The sequence below is a fragment of the Acanthochromis polyacanthus genome, chromosome 22, assembly GCF_021347895.1.
Source record: "Acanthochromis polyacanthus isolate Apoly-LR-REF ecotype Palm Island chromosome 22, KAUST_Apoly_ChrSc, whole genome shotgun sequence".
In the NCBI taxonomy this organism is placed as follows: domain Eukaryota; kingdom Metazoa; phylum Chordata; class Actinopteri; family Pomacentridae; genus Acanthochromis; species Acanthochromis polyacanthus.
The window spans coordinates 9,051,423-9,073,800 of record NC_067134.1 but is presented as its reverse complement, the minus strand read 5'-3'; the positions used below and the strand labels follow the sequence as shown (position 1 = coordinate 9,073,800).

At 39.4% G+C, this 22,378-nt stretch overlaps 1 protein-coding gene across 1 annotated transcript in view; it reads left to right on the top strand.

The window, feature by feature from the left end:
- Positions 1-22,378, top strand: part of ptgfrnb (prostaglandin F2 receptor inhibitor b) — a 98,910-nt gene that overhangs the window by 39,061 nt on the left and 37,471 nt on the right. Inside the window, exons 6-10 of the mRNA XM_051941666.1 lie at positions 8,478-8,624; positions 8,695-8,855; positions 9,037-9,157; positions 11,316-11,535; positions 11,623-11,810. Of these exons, the coding sequence (XP_051797626.1) occupies positions 8,478-8,624; positions 8,695-8,855; positions 9,037-9,157; positions 11,316-11,535; positions 11,623-11,810 (837 nt within the window). The remainder of the gene's footprint in view (positions 1-8,477; positions 8,625-8,694; positions 8,856-9,036; positions 9,158-11,315; positions 11,536-11,622; positions 11,811-22,378) is intronic.

Below are 22,378 nucleotides of genomic sequence, written 5' to 3'. Positions count from 1 at the left end.
GTCGACTCTGGAGTCATGGAGTCTGTTTAGACGTGTTTCAGTGTTGCTGCTGCTGTTATGATGCTAAAACTGCAGAGGTGGCAACAAAGATGTAATAAACTGGAATCATCCTTCATCCCTCTGGAGCAGTTTTTGGACATTTTCTGCTCCAGACACATTTTTAATCACTGTAGTGTGAAGACCTCTATGGAAACAGAACAACCATGAATAAGAACTGTGTGACACAAAATGACACAAAAAAGACACACAAATGATACAAAATGATACCAATATGATACAAAAAGGCACAAAATGAAACCAAAATAATACAAAAAGGTACAAAATGATACAAAAATGATACACAAGACATAGAAATGATGCAAAAAGGCACAAAAGTGATACAAAAAGGCACAAAAGTGATACAAAAAGGCACAAAATGACACCAAAATGATGCAAAAATGATACACAAGACATAGAAATGATTAAAAAGACAAAAAATGATACAAAAATGACAAAAATTCACAAAGATGCAAAAGTGGCAGAGACAAATATGATACAAATGACACAAAAATGACACAAAAGATGTTGAATTGATACAAAAAGACACAAAAGGCCCAAAATGACACAACAATGGCACAAAAATTACACAAAAGGCCCAAAATAACTGAAAAATGACACAAAAAGGCAGAAAATGACACAGTAACACAGACATGACAAAAAAATAACACAAAATTTCAAAAAAATGCCCACAAAAGGATGCTAAAATAAGACAAAGACACACATTTTCTGAAAGTCTAAGTCTTCCTGTTCTTCATATTGTCATTTTTAATTTCTCTTCACCGTCGTCTCCTCTCTGCCTGCAGTTCGGCCGAAATCTGTCACAATTTTTGTCAGATTTGTTTCATTTTCCTGTCAAAAATAAATGTGATACCTGATGAGTTCAAGGACCGCTGAAGCATTGAAAATGCGACAATTTTTTCTGTTTTCACAGTTATTGGTTCCGATATATGGTTCCATTTTGGCGATTTTTAAGTTTTTTGTTTTTTTTTAAACACCTGCCGCTGTGTTTCAGAGGATCAAAGCAACGCTGATTACTATTTGTCTAAAATGTGGGGAAATGAAAATAGCCGTACACGTCTCGGTGGGATTAAAACATGAACGTTGGATACTTGTTGTTTTAGCTGCTGTGATGTTGAAAGTCCGTCTGGGTGGACTTCCCCTCCTCGTTCAGATCTGAAAGCAGAGCCTCGCACGCCTTCGCTTGTTTTGGCCCAACGCGCTTCTTTAGGCTCGTCTTTTTCACGTCAGAAACTGTGCAGGAAACGTGGAGCAAACACATTCCAGCCGAAGCCTCCTGAACTCCCGGTGAAGAGCAGCTGCTGCCTCGCTCCACGTGTGTGCAGGAAAACCAAAACATTCCTCCAGATTAGCGTGTTCACATGCTAATTTAGTCACAACATGACCTTGATTCACATGACAATCTAGTATCATGACACAAAAACACTAAATCACCCAAAAACCCTACAGACAAAACCCATCAAAAACACATTAAATCATAAAAACACCCTACAAACAGACACAAAACGCCAGCAAAAAGGCATTAAATTACCCCAAAAACCCAACAAACTGGCACAAAAACACACTAAAAGAAACCAACACAGACATAAAATCCCAACAAAACACACTAAATTACAAAAACCTAACAAACTAACACAAATGCCAACAAAAACACAATAAATTATCAAAATAGCAACAAACTGACACAAATCCCACCAAAAACACACTAAATTACAGAAAAAACCCCAACAAACTGACATAAAATCTCAAAAAAGCACACTAAATAACCAAAAGAAACCAAAAACTGAAACAGAACCCCAACAAAAACACACTAAATTAACAACAAATCCCTATAAACAGACACAAACCCCAATACAAAACCCAAGAAAAAGACACCAAATTACCCAAAAATCCCACAAACTGACCCCAAACCTCAACAAATCCCTACAAACGGACACAAACCCCAATAAAAACGGGCTCAGTTACCAAAAACCCAATGGACTGCTGCAGAACCCCAACAAAAACACTAAATTACCAAAAAACAACAAACAGAGACAAAACCCAAGAAAGACACCAAATTACCCAGAAAACCCACAAACTGACCCCAAACCTCAACAAATCCATACAAACAGAGACAAAGCCCAATAAAAACAGACTAAATTACCAAAAATCCCTATAAACGGACACAAACCCCAATAAAAACGGGCTCAGTTACCAAAAACACAACGGACTGCTGCAGAACCCCAACAAAAACTCACTAAATTACCAAAAAAACAACAAACTGACAGACAAAACCCAAGAAAAAGACACCAAATTACCCACAAATCCAACAAACGGACACAAAACCCCAACAAAAACACATTAAATCATAAAAACACCCTACGAACAGACACAGAACGCCAGCAAAAAGACATTAAGTTACACAAAAACCCGACAAACTGGCACAAAAACACACTAAAAGAAACCAACACAGACATAAAATCCCCAAAAAACACTTTAAATTACAAAAAACCCTAACAAAAGAACACAAATGCCAACAAAAACATAATAAATTATCAAAATAGCAACAAACTGACACAAACGCCACCAAAAAACGCACTAAATTACTGAAAAAACCAAACAAACTGGCATAAAATCTCAAAAAGCACACTAAATTACCAAAAGAAACCCAAATTGACCCAGAATCCCAACAAAAACACACCAAATTAACAACAAATCCCTACAAACGGACACAAACCCCAATAAAAACAGGCTCAGTTACCAAAAAACCCAACTGACTGATACAGAACCCCAACAAAAACACATTAAATTACCAAAAAAAAAACAAAAACAAAAAAAGAAACTGACAGTGTGGGACCTTCACGCTTGTCCGCTCATCCGTAGCGACCTGAAAGTCGGCCGGACGACTCGTCATTACGATATCTACATTCTTGCTCGTCCCCCGGACGACCGCCGCTCAGACAGACATATTAAATGATTTCTTACTAATTTAAAACAACGAATAACTTCTCGGTTCTCAACCTGCAGGAGCCGCCATCTTGTGTCATTGCGCATCGCTTTCGCGCAGGTTTCAGTTTCCGGTTGGGGTTCGTGTGGATGTTGAGCGATGTCGATTCCGACTCTAACCATTTATTCATATTTATTGCTTCGGTTCCCAACTTTCCTTAGGGGTCTCGCTTCGATCATTGAATGACAGTACAGAGGGGGCTATAATGGATAATGAAGAGTTTCGTTTCCGATTTTTCTTATTATTCGATGTTTGGAGGTTCGATTCCCACATTTCCACACAGGTCTCAGTTTGGATCACACAGGTTATTAGGGCAGACGCTTGGTTTTGTTATCAAGGAATACTCTCAGGGATGATTCTGTAGAGTTGCCATATTAAAAGTGATCATAACGATCTCAGGATGATGATCTAAGTCTTGGTGGAGTGTAGTATTAAAGTTACACAAGATATAATTAAAGATTTTTAAAAAAGTGACTTTTTAATTTATTTTTTGCTTCAACTAAAAAAAAAACGCCGCGAATTACGGACGACCAGAAATTTGTACAGACTACCAAAAATTTGGATTTGGCAGGAGTTGGTCGTCCGTAATTTGCTGTACGGACGACCAAGGATTTTTTCGAAGGTCCCACACTGAACTGACACAGAACCCCAACAAAAAGACACCAAATTACCCAAAAATCCCACAAACTGACCCCAAACTTCAACAAAAACGCACTAAACTACCAGACAGCACGGCGCTTTTCGAACCCTCTGCTGGGTTTTGGGGCTCAGAGTCGATCATTTGGGATAAAATCTGCAACAACTTTCATTTTCCTCATGAAAAATCATCTCACGGCTTCTCAAACGTACATTTTTAAATATTTTTCCGCGGTAATCTGCTGAACATATCTGACTTCTGCTCTGTTTCTGGGACAAATTGAGACATTTGGAATCAACTCCTCGGCCTCAGGGAGCCAAAAAAACAGGTTTAATCAAGAAAATAATTGCGAGATGAACCAATAATGGAAAATAACTGAGTTGCAAATCTCATTGCGGCAGTAATTTTCAGCAGAAAGGTTTGTGGAGTGGGTGAAGCTAAAGCGCAGCAGATGAAAGCACTTTGTTGTCTTATTGACACTGACCTATTTTTCCACGCTCTGCCTCCCCGAGCCACACTAATGGAGCCTTTTCTTCTTTTTAACGCCTGTTTTACACCACTTCTCCTCCGCCACACTCAGGGTATCACAGAGGAGCCGTTTAGGATCGTCGTTTGGTTTGAGACGAGGATGTTTTTGTCCTGCAAGCATCGTCCGTGTTTTCTGGATTTCTGCCTGAGAGGTCGGTCAGTTTGGGTCATAGTCAAAGACACACAGGAGAAACTGTATAGGTTTATACTGGGGGGAAAAAGAGGGAAAAAATCAGCAAAATTATGCCATTTACAGCAGCCAGAAACTGTCAAAACAGAAAAAATGGTTTGGTTTTTAGCTTTCCGACGGCCTGTGAACTAACCATGTGTGAGATGTGGTTCTGCCAAGAAAAATGGAGAAATCCTGAACTTTAAATCATGATGCTGCAGCAAAATAACCAAAACAATCACAAAAAAATAAACCATTTCCACTAATCAGATTCTGTAAAAAACTAAAAATTCTGTGCTTCTTATTGTAACCATGAAGCTGTGAGTGACTCACCTGTGACCAACACTCACCTGACAAAAATTCATCAACTTTTCAGATGCAAAACAAGCTTGATCATTATCTAATTATCTCGGAATAATCAATAAGAAAAAAGTTTCGAACTCCAAAATCCACCAGCAGGTTTGGTCTTTTTAAAAAAAATCTGCAAAATGGTGTCCTTTAGAACAACCCACATGTGTAATAATTAAAAAATTGTTGGATTTTTATTAGCTTTCCAACAGACTGTGAACTAATCATGTGTGAGGTGTGGTTCTGCCAAGAAAAATAATTTAAATGTGAGCTTTAAATCGTGATGCTGCAGCAAAATCACCCCAAAATAAAAATTAGTGTAAAAATTCGGCAGAAATAAGCCATTTCCACTGATCAGATTCTGTAAAAACAAATAATTTTGTGCTCCTTATTGTAACCGTGAAGCTATGAGTGACTCACCTGTGACCAACAGTCACCTGACAAAAATTCATCAACTTTTCAGATGCAAAACAAACTTAATCATTTTCCTTTTACCTCAATATCGCAAATAGTCGACAAGACAAAAATCACCTCCTGAACTCCAGAATCCGCCAGCAAGTTTGATCTTTTTGAAAAGAAATCAGCAAAATGATGTCATTTATACAAGCCAAAAACTGTCAAAACAGAATAATTAGTTGGATTTTTACCGTTCCAACAGTTTGTGGACTAATCATGTGCAATCTGGTTCTGCCAAGAAAAATAAATGAAATCATCATGCTGCAGCAAAATCACCAAAAATTATTTTTAAAAAAATTCACCAAAAATAAACCATTTGCCCTCATCATATCCTGTAAAAAACAGAAAATTCTGCACTCCTCGCTGTAACCGTGAAGCTATGAATGACTCAGCTGTGACCAACAGTCACCTGACAAAAATTCAGAGAGTTTTCGGACGCAAAACAAACTGGATCGTTATAAAACAGATCAACAGGCTGCTGGAGGACACATTCTGGATGGTGAAACATCTTTCTGCAGTTCAGGTTGTTAAAAGTAAAATGTCTTTTGCATGTGGTGCCGCTGTTTTTTCCAGTCTTGGTAACACTTGTAGACTTAGAAAATTATGTAAAGAAATAACAGTGAAAAGTTTGGGCGTTTATCTTTAATAGTATCTGAGATATTGTTGCTCAAATTACAAAATGAACAAAAGACGTTTATAATCTCAACATATCAGTCTGAACTTTCACTGATAGCTTCTGTTTTGCTTGTGTTGAGTCTCTGTCAAAAGGCTCCTTCTGTGGGTTTTAAAGTTTGAAAATGTGGGGAAAAAAATATTTTCTCAGTGAAACTTCAATGATTTTCAACATTTTTGGGAAATCTTTGAATGTTTTTGGTGGAAAAAAGAAATGTTAAAAATCGAAATTCTCTGGATTTTGGTTGATTTTTTTTTTTGTGAATGTTCTTAAATAAAATATTAGAATAGAATACTTTAGATATTTTTAGGATTTTTTTGGAAGATTTTTGCAAATTTTTAAAAATATTTACAAGAATTTTCTTGCCAAAATTGGGGGATTTTTTAAATAAGACTTTTAAGTAAAACTTTGAAGGAATTATTTGAATTTTCTTCCTGAAGGTTTTGCGGATTTTGAAAAATTTGGGGATTTTTTTCGCTGAATTTTTGGATTTTTTTCAGACGAGGAAACCATATTTTTTGGTGTCTGTAAATGAGGACAACAGGAGGGTTAAATTAAATGCTCGGTTTTGTATGAAGCATTTTAAAAGGAGAATGGTCTGTTGTTTTTAAGGAAACACAGATCCAGTGATTTTCTGATCCAGAATCGGATCGGTGGAGAATCGGTCGACTAAACGAGTGCCGGTTGAAAGGAGGAAGGAGTCGCGTGGCTAACTGGCAGCGAAGCTTCACACTTCCTCATCGATCAGAGTGTGTGTGTGTGTGTGTGTGTGTGTGTGTGTGTGTGTGTGTGTGTGTGTGTGTGTGTGTGTGTGTGTGTGTGTGTGTGTGTGTGTGTGTGTGTGTGTGTGTGTGTGTGTGTGTGTGTGTGTGTGTGTGTGTGTGTGTGTCTTTTACAGCAGATGGTGACAGTGCATGAGTCAGTGTGTGTGTGTGACGTCCAACTGACATCATGCAAACCACCTCCTTTGCCAAACACACACACGTACTTGTATTTATAGCATGTTTTCTGTGTGTGTGTGTGTTGCTTTGCGGCGTGTGTGTGTGACTGTTGGACAGGTGTAAGTCTTTGTGCGTGCTTCCTGTTCACTGACGTGTAAAGGTTCAATCTGCACGTCTGGCTGAGGACCTGCACACACACTCCATTAGCACCCGCACACACCTCCTCTCACACACTTAGGAGTGTTACTTGGCTCCGCCGCCGACTCTATTTAAAGACGAAGCCACCAAACGGATCCACTTTGTGTTTGTGCGGTGATTTAGCAAACCACCGGAGGCAGGAGCTTCAGTTCTGGCGTTATCAGGTTGGAGTCATCAGGGCTCCGATTCGCTTCAGACGGATAATTAAATAAACTCTGTTGTTCTGCAGAGAGAGAACGGCTCGTCCAGCTGCATATGTGCAGTTTACAACAGCAGAGAGCGTGTATATGTTGAACAGTCCTGTGTAAAATAAAAGACAGTTTAAAACGCAGACCCCACAGTAGGAACCTGCTGAGCCCGTTGTTCTGCTTTTCTCTTTAAATTACCCTTAAAGGTGTTCTATTGGATTCAGATCAGCTGACGTACTTCTCCATGTTGTGGTTTTTGCTTTTTTATTCTTACACTCTTTTGTGGTTTTCTACTTTTTATGTTTCTTTTGCCAGAATATTTCTCTTCTGCAGACTGGGAGTCATTTTATCAGACAGTATTTTGGTTTATCCATAAATATTCATCTATAAATATCATCTCCATGACATCTTTTCCACTCACACAGCTCCATATCACCACCTCTGTTCTTCACTGTCAGGACTATACATTCACTGGTCAGGTTCACAACAACTGTTCACATAAACTCCATTATTTTTCATCTTTTTGTGGTCATTTTTTGTCTTTCTGTAGTTGTTTTGTGTATTTTGTGTTCATTTTTTGTCTTTCTATAGTTGTTTTGTGTATTTTGTGGTCATTTTTGTGTTTCTGTAGTTGTTTTGTGTATTTTGTGGTCGTTTTTTTGTCTTTCTGTAGTTGTTTTGTGTATTTTGTGGTCGTTTTTTGTCTTTGTTGTTGTTTTGTGTATTTTGTGGTCGTTTTTGTCTTTCTGTAGTTGTTTTGTGTATTTTGTGGTCGTTTTTTTGTCTTTCTGTAGTTGTTTTGTGTATTTTGTGGTCATTTTTTGTCTTTCTGTAGTTGTTTTGTGTATTTTGTGGTCGTTTTTGTCTTTCTGTAGTTTTGTGTATTTTGTGGTCGTTTTTGTCTTTCTGTAGTTGTTTTGTGTATTTTGTGGTCATTTTTTGTCTTTCTACAGTAGTTTTGTATATTTTGTGGTCATTTTTTTGTCTTTCTGTAGTTGTTTTGTGTATTTTGTGGTCATTTTTTTGTCTTTGGTGCAGACACACATATAAAAACATGAAGGACAGGGTGGAGATAAGGTAGCAGCCCTCAAACTGCTTTGTTGGCTAAAAAAAGGTGACCTGTACCTTTCCTAAGATCCGTCCATCCATTTCAACCGACGAATGTTACCAGAGCAACAACTCTGCAAATGAGTTTAAAACCCAGAAGAGTCGGTGTTATCGGACAGCCTCATTTAAAGTTTCCTACTGCATAATGAAGTTGAGTTTAGCTTATGATTTTTCACTTTTTCTCCGCAGAACCCAGTTTCACCGTGACCCTGGAAGCCTCCCAGAGCCCCCAGATGACGGCCGAACCCACAGAGCTGGCTTGTCATGTGACCAACATCACCCAGTTACCTCCAGGAGGCCGACTGGGCGTCAGCTGGGAGCACACCACGCTTCCAGGTACGTTTACCTCCACAAAGAGCCAACTAAAGCCTGGAACGCACCAAATCTAAATCTAAATCCTCAACAGGTGTCGGGGACGATCCTCAGACCTCACATACCATCGCCTCCTTGGACAGCAGCGGGAACCTGTCGCCAGGACCGATGTACGCCGAGAGGCTGAAGACCGGCGTGTTGTCTCTGAGCAGAGTCCAGCCCAACACCTTCAAACTCAGATTCCTCCGCACAGAGGTAGCGAAACACAGCCGCCAAATACAAAGCGCTTGATTTGCAATCTTATGCAGCAAGACGTTGTTTAGACCAGCAGAACCTTCCAAAGACATCAGAAACATCAGGACAAATGTCTATAAACGGATGCAGAACAGAACGAGGAAACGTCCGTCATGTCTTTGTGCTCATTCCCTCCCTGCAGGAGATCGACATGGGCCAGTATGTTTGCAACGTTTCCTCTTGGAGCGTCAACAGCCAGGGAGTCCTGCTGAGGACCGCCGTGTACGAAAGCTCGCCGCTGACCGTTCGATGGGACACCAAACGTAAGGAAGTTTTTACCAGCTGCATCCCATTAAAGACAAGAAAAACACAAAAATGGAGGCTCCACTTACTATAGACACTTCATTACTTAGATTTCTAATTTGTTTCCGTACTTGCCAAACACTGCCTGCAGTTCAGCTGAAAACTCAGAATTTTTATCACTTGACTGTTGGTCACAGTTGAGTCATCAATAATTTCACAGTTGAGTCATGGAGGGCAGAATTTTTAATGTTTTACAGGGTCTAGTTTTAGTAATTTTTTAAATGATGATGTCGATTAAACAGATTTTGTTGAAATGTCACGATTCTAATCTTTCTAATGGAATAACATGTTACAGATGAGTAGTTTTTACAATTCGTTGATCTGATAAATGCCGTAATTTGTGCATTTTTTCTAGAAAATAACGCGCCTTTTAAACCCACTAGTGGGTTTTGGAATGCAAAGGGTTAAAATTAGAGAAACTTTTGGGGAAAAAACGAGCAGATAAAATGGCCCAGTTTTGTTTTTTGACGTTACTTTCTATCGCTGCCTCCTGTTCAGCTCGAGGACTTTATGATGCGTCACATGCAGATAAAATTGCTGGTTTCGCTCGGTTCAGAAATCCGGGCCAAAAAGTGAGTGTTCAGTCTGTGCTACGGGGAAATCAGCATTATCGGCTGATGAGGTACTTAATGAGGTATTTTTGGAAGACACACAGAAAATCTGAACCATTAACTCGCATCCAGAAAGCTGTCGGCCGGCCAAAGTAGCCCCGCTGTTGAGTTTCATGAATACGCTCTAATGTGTTGATATCATTTCCAGACTTCACAGAAAAACCCCTCAGCAACAGACCTCTTGTTGTCTCGCCGTCTTCTGCACAGACACTTCCTCTTTATTTCAGTCCCACATGTTGAACTTGCTGACCTCAATTTAGCTAATTAAGCCATGATGTAACCGCAGCGCTGAGAGGCTGCTTTGAATCGCTTATCGCTGCCTGTTGGCCTCCGTTGGGGTTCCCCTCCTCCTCTGGTGGCCGATTACGACGAACCGGATGTAGACTGGAGGTGGAAGGTTGCCGCTGGCTGCTCGTCTTTAGGAGTTTTCTACTCCCCTTCTGCTATGTGAGGGTTTCTGTTCGCTAAAATCCCCTCAAAACAACAAAAACAAGCGGCAACATGCACACTGACAATGGCAGGTTTGGAGAAGTTAAGTAAAGGGGCACCATGACCAAGACTTCTGTGATGGTTAATGGTTTGCGGCTAGAAGAAGTCGACTAGGGTAGTGTTTTTATGCCTGAGTAGTATTTGTAACTAAACAGCTTTTGCATCTAATTCTGCAGAAATTAAATCATGGGTACTGTTATTGATTATTGATTCAAAAGGTACACAGATGGCGCTAGAAAACCATGGTTTAGTTAGGGATGTTAATCATCAAGTCTTAATCAATTTATTACTGTAAAAACTTTAACGGATTCCAAATATTGAACCAATACGGCTGAAGCAAAGGACTTGTATGTCAGAAAATGGGCTTTAGACTAGCTGTAGTGCCTTCTTGCACCACCAGGTGGAGCTTCTCACTGTTTATTAGCTTAGCAACCAGACGAGGTGATCGCTCAGACTTTGGGCCATTCCATATTTGCAAGCAGAGAACATTGTGGGGGTTTAGCTTGTAAAGGGACACCAAGACTTCTGTGATGGTTAATGGTTTCTTGCTAGAATTCAGACATTTAAAATGAGTTGAGGTTTACTCGAACAGGATTTTTGTAACTGAGTAGCATTTGTAGCTGAGTGACTTTCATATTTTACGTCCCTAGTTTTGGTAGAGTTGGTATTGGAACAAGGACAGTCGAGGATGTTTTCGAGATCAAGTGGTGGGGAGTTCTGTTGATGAAGTACCTACAGTGGTAGTACTTCAGTAATGTTCCACAGACAGCTAGCTAGCTGTTGGTGGTTTTAAGAATCCAGAGCTGAAGTATCAGCCGGCTTCACAAAGTCAGCCAACATCTTTTAAGGGTTTATTTCTTTCAACAATCACATTGTCATTCACTTAGTGCGTCCCAGGATGACCGTGATTGGTTGAATGAAAGTCAGACTATTCTGCACCACTGAGTGGCTAATGGAGGCTACAGGTGGACTGAAGGACTTCCTACTTAAAGGTGATCCATCGAATTTCTGCTTCCAGGTCCGTCTCTGAATGTCGTGGCCAAACGTATCCGCGAGGCCTCTGTGGGCGGAGCTACCTTTGAGATGAGCTGCTCTGTCAGCACGGAGAACGTCGGGGAGGCGGGCTACTCGGTGCTCATCCAATCACAGGACAGCTTGGATAGCAATGTGAGAACCATCATGACTCTGAGCCCCGACAACGTGATGCAGCATGGAGGAGCCACAGACCCCAACAGGAGGTACCAACCCGGTTGTAGTATACATGTACATGAACGCAGAATATTTCACTGATGTTTGCTGATGGTTTTTTGATGTTTTCCACTCAGGGACAGTCTGGTTCTGACTAAGTCCGGCCCAGCAGAGTTCCGGTTTCGCCTGGCGGGCGTCCAGCTGTCCGACAGAGGCTTCTACTGGTGCGACATCACGGCGTGGACCAAGCAGCAGCCGGGACAGACGTGGACCAAAGCCACCAGCTCCGAGTCCAACAAAGTCAAGATCGACTTTCAGGAAAACGGTGAGTCCACGAGTTTTTACCAAACTCAACATATTTATACGATGAGATGATGTAAAGAAAGAAAGAACGCGAAATAGAAATCTAGAGGAGAGCTCAGTAATGGATGAAGACGACTCATCGTGTTGTTGAACTGGAAACAAAAAAATACCACAGGAACAATCAATTTCTTTAAATATTTGTTTTACAAAACTGTTACACATTTTAATCAACATGAGGAACTGTTTCTCCACCAGCGTTACCAGTACTGGGAAATCTGGACTGTTAATCTGAGTCACTAATGGGTTCTCAGCTGCAGTGATTAATGCAGAATTTTTAGTTTTCCTACAGGCCATGATGAGCACAAATGGTTTATTTTACATGGCTGCTTCAAGGACTGTTGGAAAGTTTGGATAGTCTGAGGATTCTTTCTGTTTTCACCATTTCTGGCTCCAATAAATGGCCTCATTTTGGTGACTTTTAAATAAAAAATATATATTATGCCTTTTATACTTGCAGATGTGTTTGAGTGTGGGGTTAAATATCTTTTTTTTTTAATCACTTATCTACAATCTAAACTATCACGAATGAAGCTTAGGTTCGGTTAAGTTGTCCAGCTGAGATACATAACGCATTCAAGGACCATCAAAAAGTTGGAAATCCAGCTACTGATTCTGTTTTTACCACTTTTGCCTCTGATAAATGGTGCAATTTTGGAGATTTTTAAACTAAAATACATGCATTATGCTGTTTATATTTGCAGACATGTTTAAATGTGGGATTAAATGCCTAAAAAACGGTTTCAAATCTCATATCTGCAATCCAAAATATCACAATTTAAGCTTAGATCTGGTGAAGTTGTCCAACAAGGATATTTGACACATTCAAGGACCATCAGAAAGTTGGAAATCCACCTGTTTGTTCTGTTTTTACTATCTTTAGCTCTGGTTAAAGGTGCGATTTTTTTATTTTTATTTTTTTAAATCTATTTATTATGGCATTATACTTGCACTTGACGTGTTTAAATGTGTGATTAAATGCCCAAAAATTTAGTTTTTAATTTTGTATCTGCAATCTAAAATATCAGGATTTAGCCTTAGATCTGGTTCAGTTGTCCAACCAAGATCCATGACACATTTGAGGACCATCAGAAAGTTGGAAATCCAGCTGTTCGTTCTGGATTTACCGTTCCTGGCTCTGATAAATGGTGTCATTTTGCAGATTTTTAAAGTAACATATTATGATGTTTATACTTGCCAGTGTGTTTAAACACGGCATTAAATGTCTAAAATTCAGCTTGTAATCTCTCATCTGCAGTCTAAAATATCACGATTTAAGCTTGGATCTGGTTCAGTTGTCCAATTAAGATGCATGACACATTTTAGGACCGTCAGAAAATTGGAATTCCAGCCATTTGTTGTGTTTTTACCATTTCTGGCCCAGAGAAAAATTGTCATTTTGGTGTTTTTAAAAAAATATATATTTACATATTATGCTTTTTGTATTAGCAGATGTATTTATATGTGGGATTAAATGCCTAAAAAACTGTTTTTAGTCTTGTATCTGCAATCTTCAATGTCACGATTTAAGCTTAGATCTGGTTAAGTTGTCCAGCCAAGATCTATGACATGTTTAAAGACCATCAGAAAGTTGGAAATCCAACTGTTTGTTCTGTTTTTGCCATTTCTGGCTCTGATAGGTGTAATTTTGCCTTTATTTTTTCCTAATAATATGTTGTTACTTAAACCCACTGGTGGTAAAAGTCTGTTAAAGTTGAATATTTCCACTCTGCTGGTCCTCATTGCGTCCCTTTACCCTTTCAGTTCACTTACATGTTTCTCCTCGTGCAGGATTTTCTTTGTCAGGTACTTATTTGCTCATCTTCCCTGAAATCTGTCTGAATGCTGAGAGAACACCTCCCCACATCACTCATCCACTCAGAGTAAATCACACGTATGTATCCTGGAGTAATCGTCTATTTATAGAGACCCGTAAGCGGCTGTGTTCTGTTCTCGACTCACGTTAAACACACATCGGCCGCCCACGCGGTGTTAATGACGGACAGCATACGTTCCTTCATAAAAACCCACCTTAAGCCCACCAGCGCCACCGGCCTGCTTAACTTCCTCTGATCCCACTGGAAGGAGGAGGACGAGGAGAGGGAGGTGGAAAGGTGAAGGAAGAAAGCAGAGAGAGCGGAGGAACGATGAGGAAGAGACCAGAAATAGTTGTAGGAACAGAGTGAAGAAATGAGTTTAAAGCCAAAAACAACTGTCAGGGTTGCAGCTTTCAGCATCTGTTTGCTAGTTAAAAAAGAACAGAATTTACAGCCGTTAGAATAACGACAGAAACAAGGAGAGTAAATTAGGAATGAATTTGTCCTCTGAACTCCACATTTTTACACACCGTGAGCTCATTATTCACAGATCGGTTTCCTTTTATGATTAATTATAAATGAGTAGTCAAACCTGCCACTGGGTTGGAAAGATTTGTAGTTTATTTTGAAAAAAAAAACACGAAAATTGTGGAATTTTGAAGTCTTCTTACAGAATCAGTCAGAAAATCTGTTTATATAGATCAATAAAAATGACACAAGATGCAAAAATGACAAAGTGGGAAAGATGCAAAAAATAAGATTAAAAATGACACAAAACAACACAAAAAGGCACAAAAATTAAGCAAAAAGGCACAAAAATGACACAGAAAGGCACAAACATTACATAAAATGACACAAAACAACACAAAATGGCACAAAAAGTCACAAAAGCAAAAAAATGACACAAAGGCACAAACATTACATAAAATGACACAAAAATGACACAAAACAACACAAAAAGGCACAAAAATGAAGCAAAAATGAAGCAAAACGGCACAAAAATGACACAAAACAACACAAAAAGGCACAAAAATGAAGCAAAAATGAAGCAAAACGGCACAAAAATGACACAAAACAACACAAAATGGCAAAAAAAAGTCACCAAAAGCAACAAAAATGACACAAAGGCACAAACATTACACAAAATGACACAAAAATGACACAATGGCACAAAAGGCACAAAATGACAGAAAAATTATACAAAAAGTCACAAAAATGACAGAAAGATGTAAAAATGGCACAAAAAGTCACAGAAAGCAACAAAAATGACACAAAGGCACAAACATGAGACAGAATTGCACAAAAATTACACAAAAGGCACAAAATGACAAAAATTACACAAAAAGTAACAGAAATGACACAGAAAGATGTAAAAATGACACAAAATTGCGCAAAAACGACTCAAAAAATACAAAAAAGACACAAATCTTAAAAATGACAGTCACAAAAAATAAGACAAAAGACAAAAATGACACCAAATATGTCTATTTTCCAGGTGCCTTTCGCTCCCGTTTCATTTTTTCTCACTGTGGTTAATTTCTTTTTTTGCTGCAATCTGAAGTCCCGTAACTCTGTGGAAACAGAACAAGGAGAGACCACTCATAAATGTCTTTTGTGCATCTACAATAGCATAAATCATTAAAATGTAAAGACGGTTGAATATCTTTGTGTAAACACAGCCTGCAGTTGAACCGACAAAACACGTGAATGTTGGTTAATATGAGACGAATACTGTTGGGAAAAACACATTCCTTTAAGACTATTGGCTTTCTTGGTTGCAACAAAAAAAGATTTGCCGGGAAAAAGAACAGTTGGAAGAAGTAAAGAAAATTTGTATTTAAAAAATTTCAAATTAAGTCAGTTATTTAAAAAATAAAGAAAGTTAAATAATTTTGCGTAAACACAACCTGCTGTTCAACCGACAGTTAGTTGGTAAACAAAACCAATTTGTATGAATTATTGTGACAAATATTGTTGAGAAAAGCAAATTATATTAAGAGTCATCACAAAAAAGTGGTGATTTTTTTTGTGATGTTTGCAGAATCTGTTTATTTTTGGAGAATTTTCAAAAGATTTTTTTAAAAAAATCCCAATTTTTGTCTTTGATCTGGTTGATTTTCCAGATTGAGACTATTTTTAGTTCATTCTTGTGCCAGATGTTCACGAGGAAAACAAATTCTGTGAAGACTATTGGCTTTCTTGGTTGCAGCAAAAAAAAAAAAAAAAGATTTACTGGGAAATAAAACAACCGTTGATAGAAGCTGAGAAAAATGTATTTAGAAAAATAAAAATTGAAGTCGGTTATTTTATAAATAAAGAAATATTTGAATGCAATTCAACCAACAAAACAATGAATGTTTGTTGGTTAATAAAAGCAAGTTGTATAAATTCTTGTGACAAATATTGCTGAGAAAAGCAAATTAGATTAAGAGTCATCGCTAAAAAGGGGTGAAATTTTTGTGATTTTTGCAGAATCTGTTTATTTTTGGCAAATTTTCAAGTGATTTTTAATCAAATTCCCAATTTTGAGCTTTAATTGAATTGATTTTCCAGGTCAGGACTATTTTTTTGGCCGTGCTAAACGTCGTGTTTCTGGCTCATTCCTTCACAGCCGCTGGTGAGTTTTGGGGTTCAGAAGTGAATTATCGCTGCTGGGGTTTTATTTTTTTGTTGGTTTGAAAGTGGAGGAGATGCTGCAGCGTTTTCACACATCTGAAGAGCAGAAACGACGGCCAAGTGGAGAAAATGTGGAAGATGAAGCGACGTCTCCGGGGACGGCAGGCAGCCCGTTGGCGTTACTCCCTCATCCTCGCCGTCACTCTGTGGTTTCTCCCTCCACCATCACCCCCCTCCATCCCCTCCATCCCCCCTCTCTCTGGGACGTCTTCAAAGTGAAGCCCTTCGGCCAATCAGCCAGCTGCAGAGACGCACCGCTGCCTCCCTCTGCACTCTTTCCACTGTTCATGTGGATGGAAGCTCTCAAGTGTTCAAGCGTGTGCGTCCAACTCGAACACTTTGACCCCTCATCGTGCAGCACACTGAGACACACGCTAACACACGCTGACACATGCTAACACACGCTAACACGCACACACCAGCTTCGAGCCGAGCGGTTTTCGACTCGCCTTCGGGGACGGAAGCTCTGCTCGACTCTCCACGTTCCACAAACTGGCGAGAGTCCCGGCGTTCCAGCTGCTTCTTGAATGTTTCAGACGTGTTGTGGGATCTTCTGCCAGGACCTCTGTGCAAACTCAGTCTCACCAGCACATTTACGATTAAATATTCAGCGTTTAAGTGATTTTTTTTTTTCTTCTTTTTTGTGCGGTAGGATGGCAACGTAAACATGGAGCGACTACGGGCAAGAAAAAAGAGAGAAAATCCTCTTCAGACGAGACAATCTCCTCCTTTTTTGTGAAATATTTAACCCTCTGAACCCCAAAACCAGCCAGCAGCTCCTGAAAGTGTTTCAGCGATGAGGAGAGACACATTGGAGATTAAAGGTTTACTAAGATTTACTGATATCCGGAGAAGTGACACCGACAGAGCAGCAGTTCTGAGGGTTCTCTCTGATCTTTGGCTTTATGTCGTAGTCGGTAGAAGGTCAGATTTAGATGACAGACCAATATGGAGACCTCTAGTCTGCTTAGTCACATCAGAATAGACGATATCTGATCTCCTACAGCGCCATCTAAAGGTGATTATGACCTTAGAGAGGGGAAAGAGTCGTATCGTAGCAAGAAGAGTCTTTTATAAACTTGCTTTTATGCCAAGTTTACCTTTGGCTCTAATTAGTTTTCCGTTATGTCCTATTTAGTTTATCCATTCTTTTGTGTAATGTCTTTAATTCCCTAATTTTTTGATTCCTAATTTTTAACCTTCAGTCTTATTCTTCCATCTTTAAGCTGCCTACTTCCTTTGGTTGACAGGCGTGCTAATCTAGCTAATTATTCATTGAACTTACTATCTTTTATGCTATTTATTTTATTCGACTGCTCTGCTTCGTCTCATGTCTTGATGGATCGTCTCATTGTTTGCATGTCAAAGCACCATGTGAACGCTGTTCTTAAAGGTGCTATATTAATGAAGTTATTATAAACTATAAAGATTTGGCAGACTTTCCAACGCTTCTTGAACTAGTCATTGAAAACAATGAAACTGAAGCTAAGAATCAGAGAGCTTTATCAAAATATTCGTCGTAAAATGAAAGTTATCCCAAAAATTACACCATTTATCAGCTGTAAAAAAGATAGCTGTCCTAAGCGAATTGAAATGCTTGAAATGAGCCAAAATCGCTTTATTCTACGCATTTCATTTAGAAACTCACCAAAAATAGTTTTTGCTATAATCGGATATAATAAAAATGGGGGGGGGATCTGTTTTTCGACACAACCGAGAAGCCGTTAATAACTCAGCTTGGATCGACAGTCATGTGACAGAAACTCATTGAATTTTTAGCTAAACTTTAGGCAGCGTGTAGCAGTAGAAAAAGAAATCAAACATAAGTGGTAAAATATCTGTAGTATCTAGAGATGCTGTCGTTCCAGTGTTTGGAAAATCACAAAAATGTCTGACATGCTGATTCCCATTTTTGTCAGCTTGGGTTAAATGGTTAACTAAAGAAGTTCAGATTTTGTTGGGGGGGGGGGGGGTTCCCCTTTTTTGGGTTATTTGTCATTGTAACTTTGTCATTCTGCACTTCTGAGTTTCCTCTATTCCTATAAACGGTTGTTCTGTTTCTGTAGAGCTGCCGGACTTTATACTGCAGAGAAAAATGACTCTACAGTGAGGAAAAACGGGACAGAAGCTAATAACAACGCCCAGAAACTGAGCTTTAGATGATTACACCTTCCAAATAAGCAGCGTTTCACAGATTTTAAGGCTGAAGTAATATTTCTACAACCTAAATTTCATTGGTTTTTTTTCACCATTTCCGTTGGTTCTTCTCGTTTTAATCTTCAATCATATCATCTAAACCCTAGACTTTTTTCAGCTGAAGTGAAAATGGAGCTTTTATCCAAACAAATGTTTTAGTTTCAGCGCTACTTCGTCTTTTTGTTTTCATTTCCAAATCAATGGTTTGCATCAAGTTTAACCGGTGACTTCTGAACCTCAAACCTGGTGTCGGCAAAAATGACTCCCCAACAGTCACTGGATTCACTAAAAGAAATAATTTTTCCTTAGTTTTGGTAACACCTGTGGGAAAATGCAGGTTTTGTAAGCCATTGCAGGGTTTCTTTGTTTTCCTTTTTTGCTGTTTTTTGACAGTATAACTTCCTAAAACGGCACAGAAGACATTCATTTCTGATCCTCTCTCCTGCTTCATGGTTGTTCTGTTTCCGCAGAGCTGCAGGACTTCATATATATTTATATATAATCTGGCTGCATACAAGACAATGCCCTCCTTTCACACAGTTTGAAGCCTTTGAAGTCAAATATTTAAACTTTCCCAGACTCTCAGTGAAACAACCTGACTTTCACTCCTGCAGGATATTCTAATGAAACATCCAGACTCTCCTTAGTTCCACCGTAGAACCTTTCATTTGGAAGTTCTGCGGAAACGTGAAAACACCCATAAACTGCTTCGGGGGCTTTGAGGTCCACTTGTTCATGGATCTGCAGAGTGGAATTGTGTCTGAAAAGTCCTGAGTTTGCTCTTCTTGGAAGCTAATGAGAAACTTGTATTATTGTTGACAAAAGGCAGAAAACTGTACAAAATTTAAATGTAGCCACCGTCGTGCAGCGATCCACTGCTCCCAGTGCTCCTGCCTCGGTATTTCTGGGATCTAACATTCAACGGGGTGTAAAAACACACGGATCTGGATCAGTAAATCGATTTGATGACCAATGCTACAGTGACATCAAAGGAAAATGGAATTCAAACAGAACTTGGGTCAACAGAAGATGGCTAGCTGGTAGTGACGTTGTTAGTTGATTGGTCATTAAAGTCCAGCTTTAATGTCATCTGCTTTAATGGGAAAGTCTTGTTTTCTTTTATGCTATGTGTTTTAATGATTGGTCATCACGTTAAAGCTCTTCTTTTTACTTAAACATGAGAAATGTTGACACTTTATTGGAAACAACAGGTTTGTTTTAATCATTCTGAAGAGAATATGTTGATTTTTGTTGCATTTTATCTGAATTTTCTTGTTTTTCAGTGTAATCGTGTAGATTTGTTGCTACCGTATCATTGTTGAAAGAATTATATCATATCCTGATGAAACCTGTAATAACTACTGTTTTGTTTTTTAACCAATTTGACCCTAAAGCCAAATATGCATGAACAAAGGCATTTAAAAGTTCCCTGTTTAAGTGTTGGGTGTAATTCGTGGATATCGGCGTCCTGGTTTGCTAATTCTTGGTATCCGCCCTGACAAATAAGACATGTCGGTCGACTCCCACTGCTGCCACGCTTGGACCACTTCCTGGAAGTCCTGTTATGTAAGCGCTTCAGTCTGTGACGCATTCTGGACCTCCTCCGCTGAGTCCAAGCAGCAACCTCTCATGTTGAATTTGTTTATTTTGGGGAGGAAGACGTTGCAGGATGTCGAGTCCGGTGAGTAGGACGGGGGGAGAGCGTCAGTGCAGCCAAAAATGTTGTATCTTTTCAAAGTGTTGTCTTGATGGAGCACTTGACTCCGACATCTGAATGTTCTACTTCATTCTTAGGCTTCAGATTCTGGTCTGTTAGGATAAATTCCTGACCTTCTTTGGTCTCACAGACCTTCTTTTCAATTGCTGTTTAATGTGAGGGTGGTAGCTACAGACCCACCTCCGGTCACTGCTGATGATCCTTGACGTTAATCAACCATTACGATCACATTAGGAGCTCAAAGCATCATCTGGGAAGGACCCAATCTGCCGAGTTCTGATTTTAGTTGAACATAGTCATAGAAGCTTCAGTAGAAATCAACTGGACTTCTGCAGGTTCTGGAAGACATTCTACCTTCGTCCAAGAAGCAGTTGTCTCCCTGGAAAGTTTTTCCATCGTTAACATCTTGAGTTCCTCCTGACTTGGAAGATCCCCATCCTTTGTTGTGTAACTGGCAGCTCCTTCACCATGATTGCTGGGATTGTTGTTGGACCACCTGTAGACATTTGAGTCCTGGTCATTAATGGATCATCAGCCATGTGAGCTGGAGGGACCATAAGCTCTGTAGCTCCCCATTAGTCAGCTAGAACTGAAGAAGAACCTTGGGTAATGGTGGAACATCTTCAAGAACCCACAAGAGAAGTGCAGCTGATTTCTACTGAAGCTCCTACGATCATCAAGAACCAGATGACAGAAGAATCTACATAGTCATGAAAATACAGTCCAATGTTTCTTTTCTTTAAACAACATTTCAGAAAGCAATGGATGGATATTTTCATCGTTCTATGTGGGTGTTGTGACTCCAATGCTGCTGAATCAAAGAACCAAATGAAACCAAACGAAGGCTACCAGAGTTGTGGTCATAACATGGAGGTTGGATTATCTCAGACCTGCTGACAGACGCGTCGTTCTTGAACTTTTGATTGCACCTCGTTTCATCGTCTTATCTTACCGCCGTACCTTCATTTTCAAGTTTTTGTCTCGCTGTGGGCTCGAAGAAGCCTGAGGAGAAATAAACACCAACATTTAAACCATTTAATTGAGAAGAAAGATGGAAGATAATCAACTTTGACATGCTAGTACTCAAAAAAACACAAGAACCGAGTAAATGGGACCTCAAAACCAGAATAAAGAGGGTTTCTTCCCGTGTTACATGTTGGCTATGTGAAATGTTTTGAAGCTGTATCTTCAGTGATCCCGTTAAACAGAAGAAAAGCCCGATTTGCTCACTTGCAGCTCACCAGGACTAAAGTAACATATTTTCCATCAGGATGTTTATGCAGCCATTTATTTTCCGGCGTTCACACGTGAAGGCATGAGTAACGCAGCCTTCCAAGGGAAAACTGTCAGAACGTCTTAAACGTTGGGAGATATGGTTTGAAAGTCTCCAGTCAGTGAAAGCTGTGATAACGGGACTGTAGCTGCTCGCAGGCTGTTTGTTCACACTTCATCGTATTAGCTTGATCTCATGAGTCTGAACACCATAGTTGAAGCTTTACACCAGTACGCCATTGGTTCATCTGTCTGCAACGCTGGAAGCTTTCCAAGAATGGAAGACACCCTCTAACATTAAGTCTCATGTCGGATACGATTTCTGCTTCTCTTTAAGGTTTGGTCAATTTCCGCCCGAAATTTCTACTGAGATTTACAGAAAGTAAATTGAATGCTGTTCTTGAACTGTTTGGAGTACATGCATGGTTGGGGTCTCATTTGAAAGCTGACAACCTGAATTTTCACCCAGTGCAGTCAGAATTACTCTAGGTGCTACTGGCACAGAGTTATGTATGTTGGAACACACTGAATTAGGATGAATTTTTTTTCTCGCCTACATTTTTTCCCTAATAAAACACCTGAAAATCAGTGTGGCAGCACTGCAACAGCTTGAAAACACAATATTGCAAAAGCCTGGGGTCTTACATAGTTCAGGTCAAAATTTCAGAGCAATACTACAAGAAATGAGTGTTTCACACATGTATTTGTACTGATATGCTCCGCCCCTGTCAATGTTGGATACACTCTTTATACACTGTGCACACTCTCTACAGAATGGTATAAATTCCTTTTCACTTCATTTTCCACTTCATTTTCATTCCAAAAACTCATAAAGAACTCAAAAAATCACTTCAG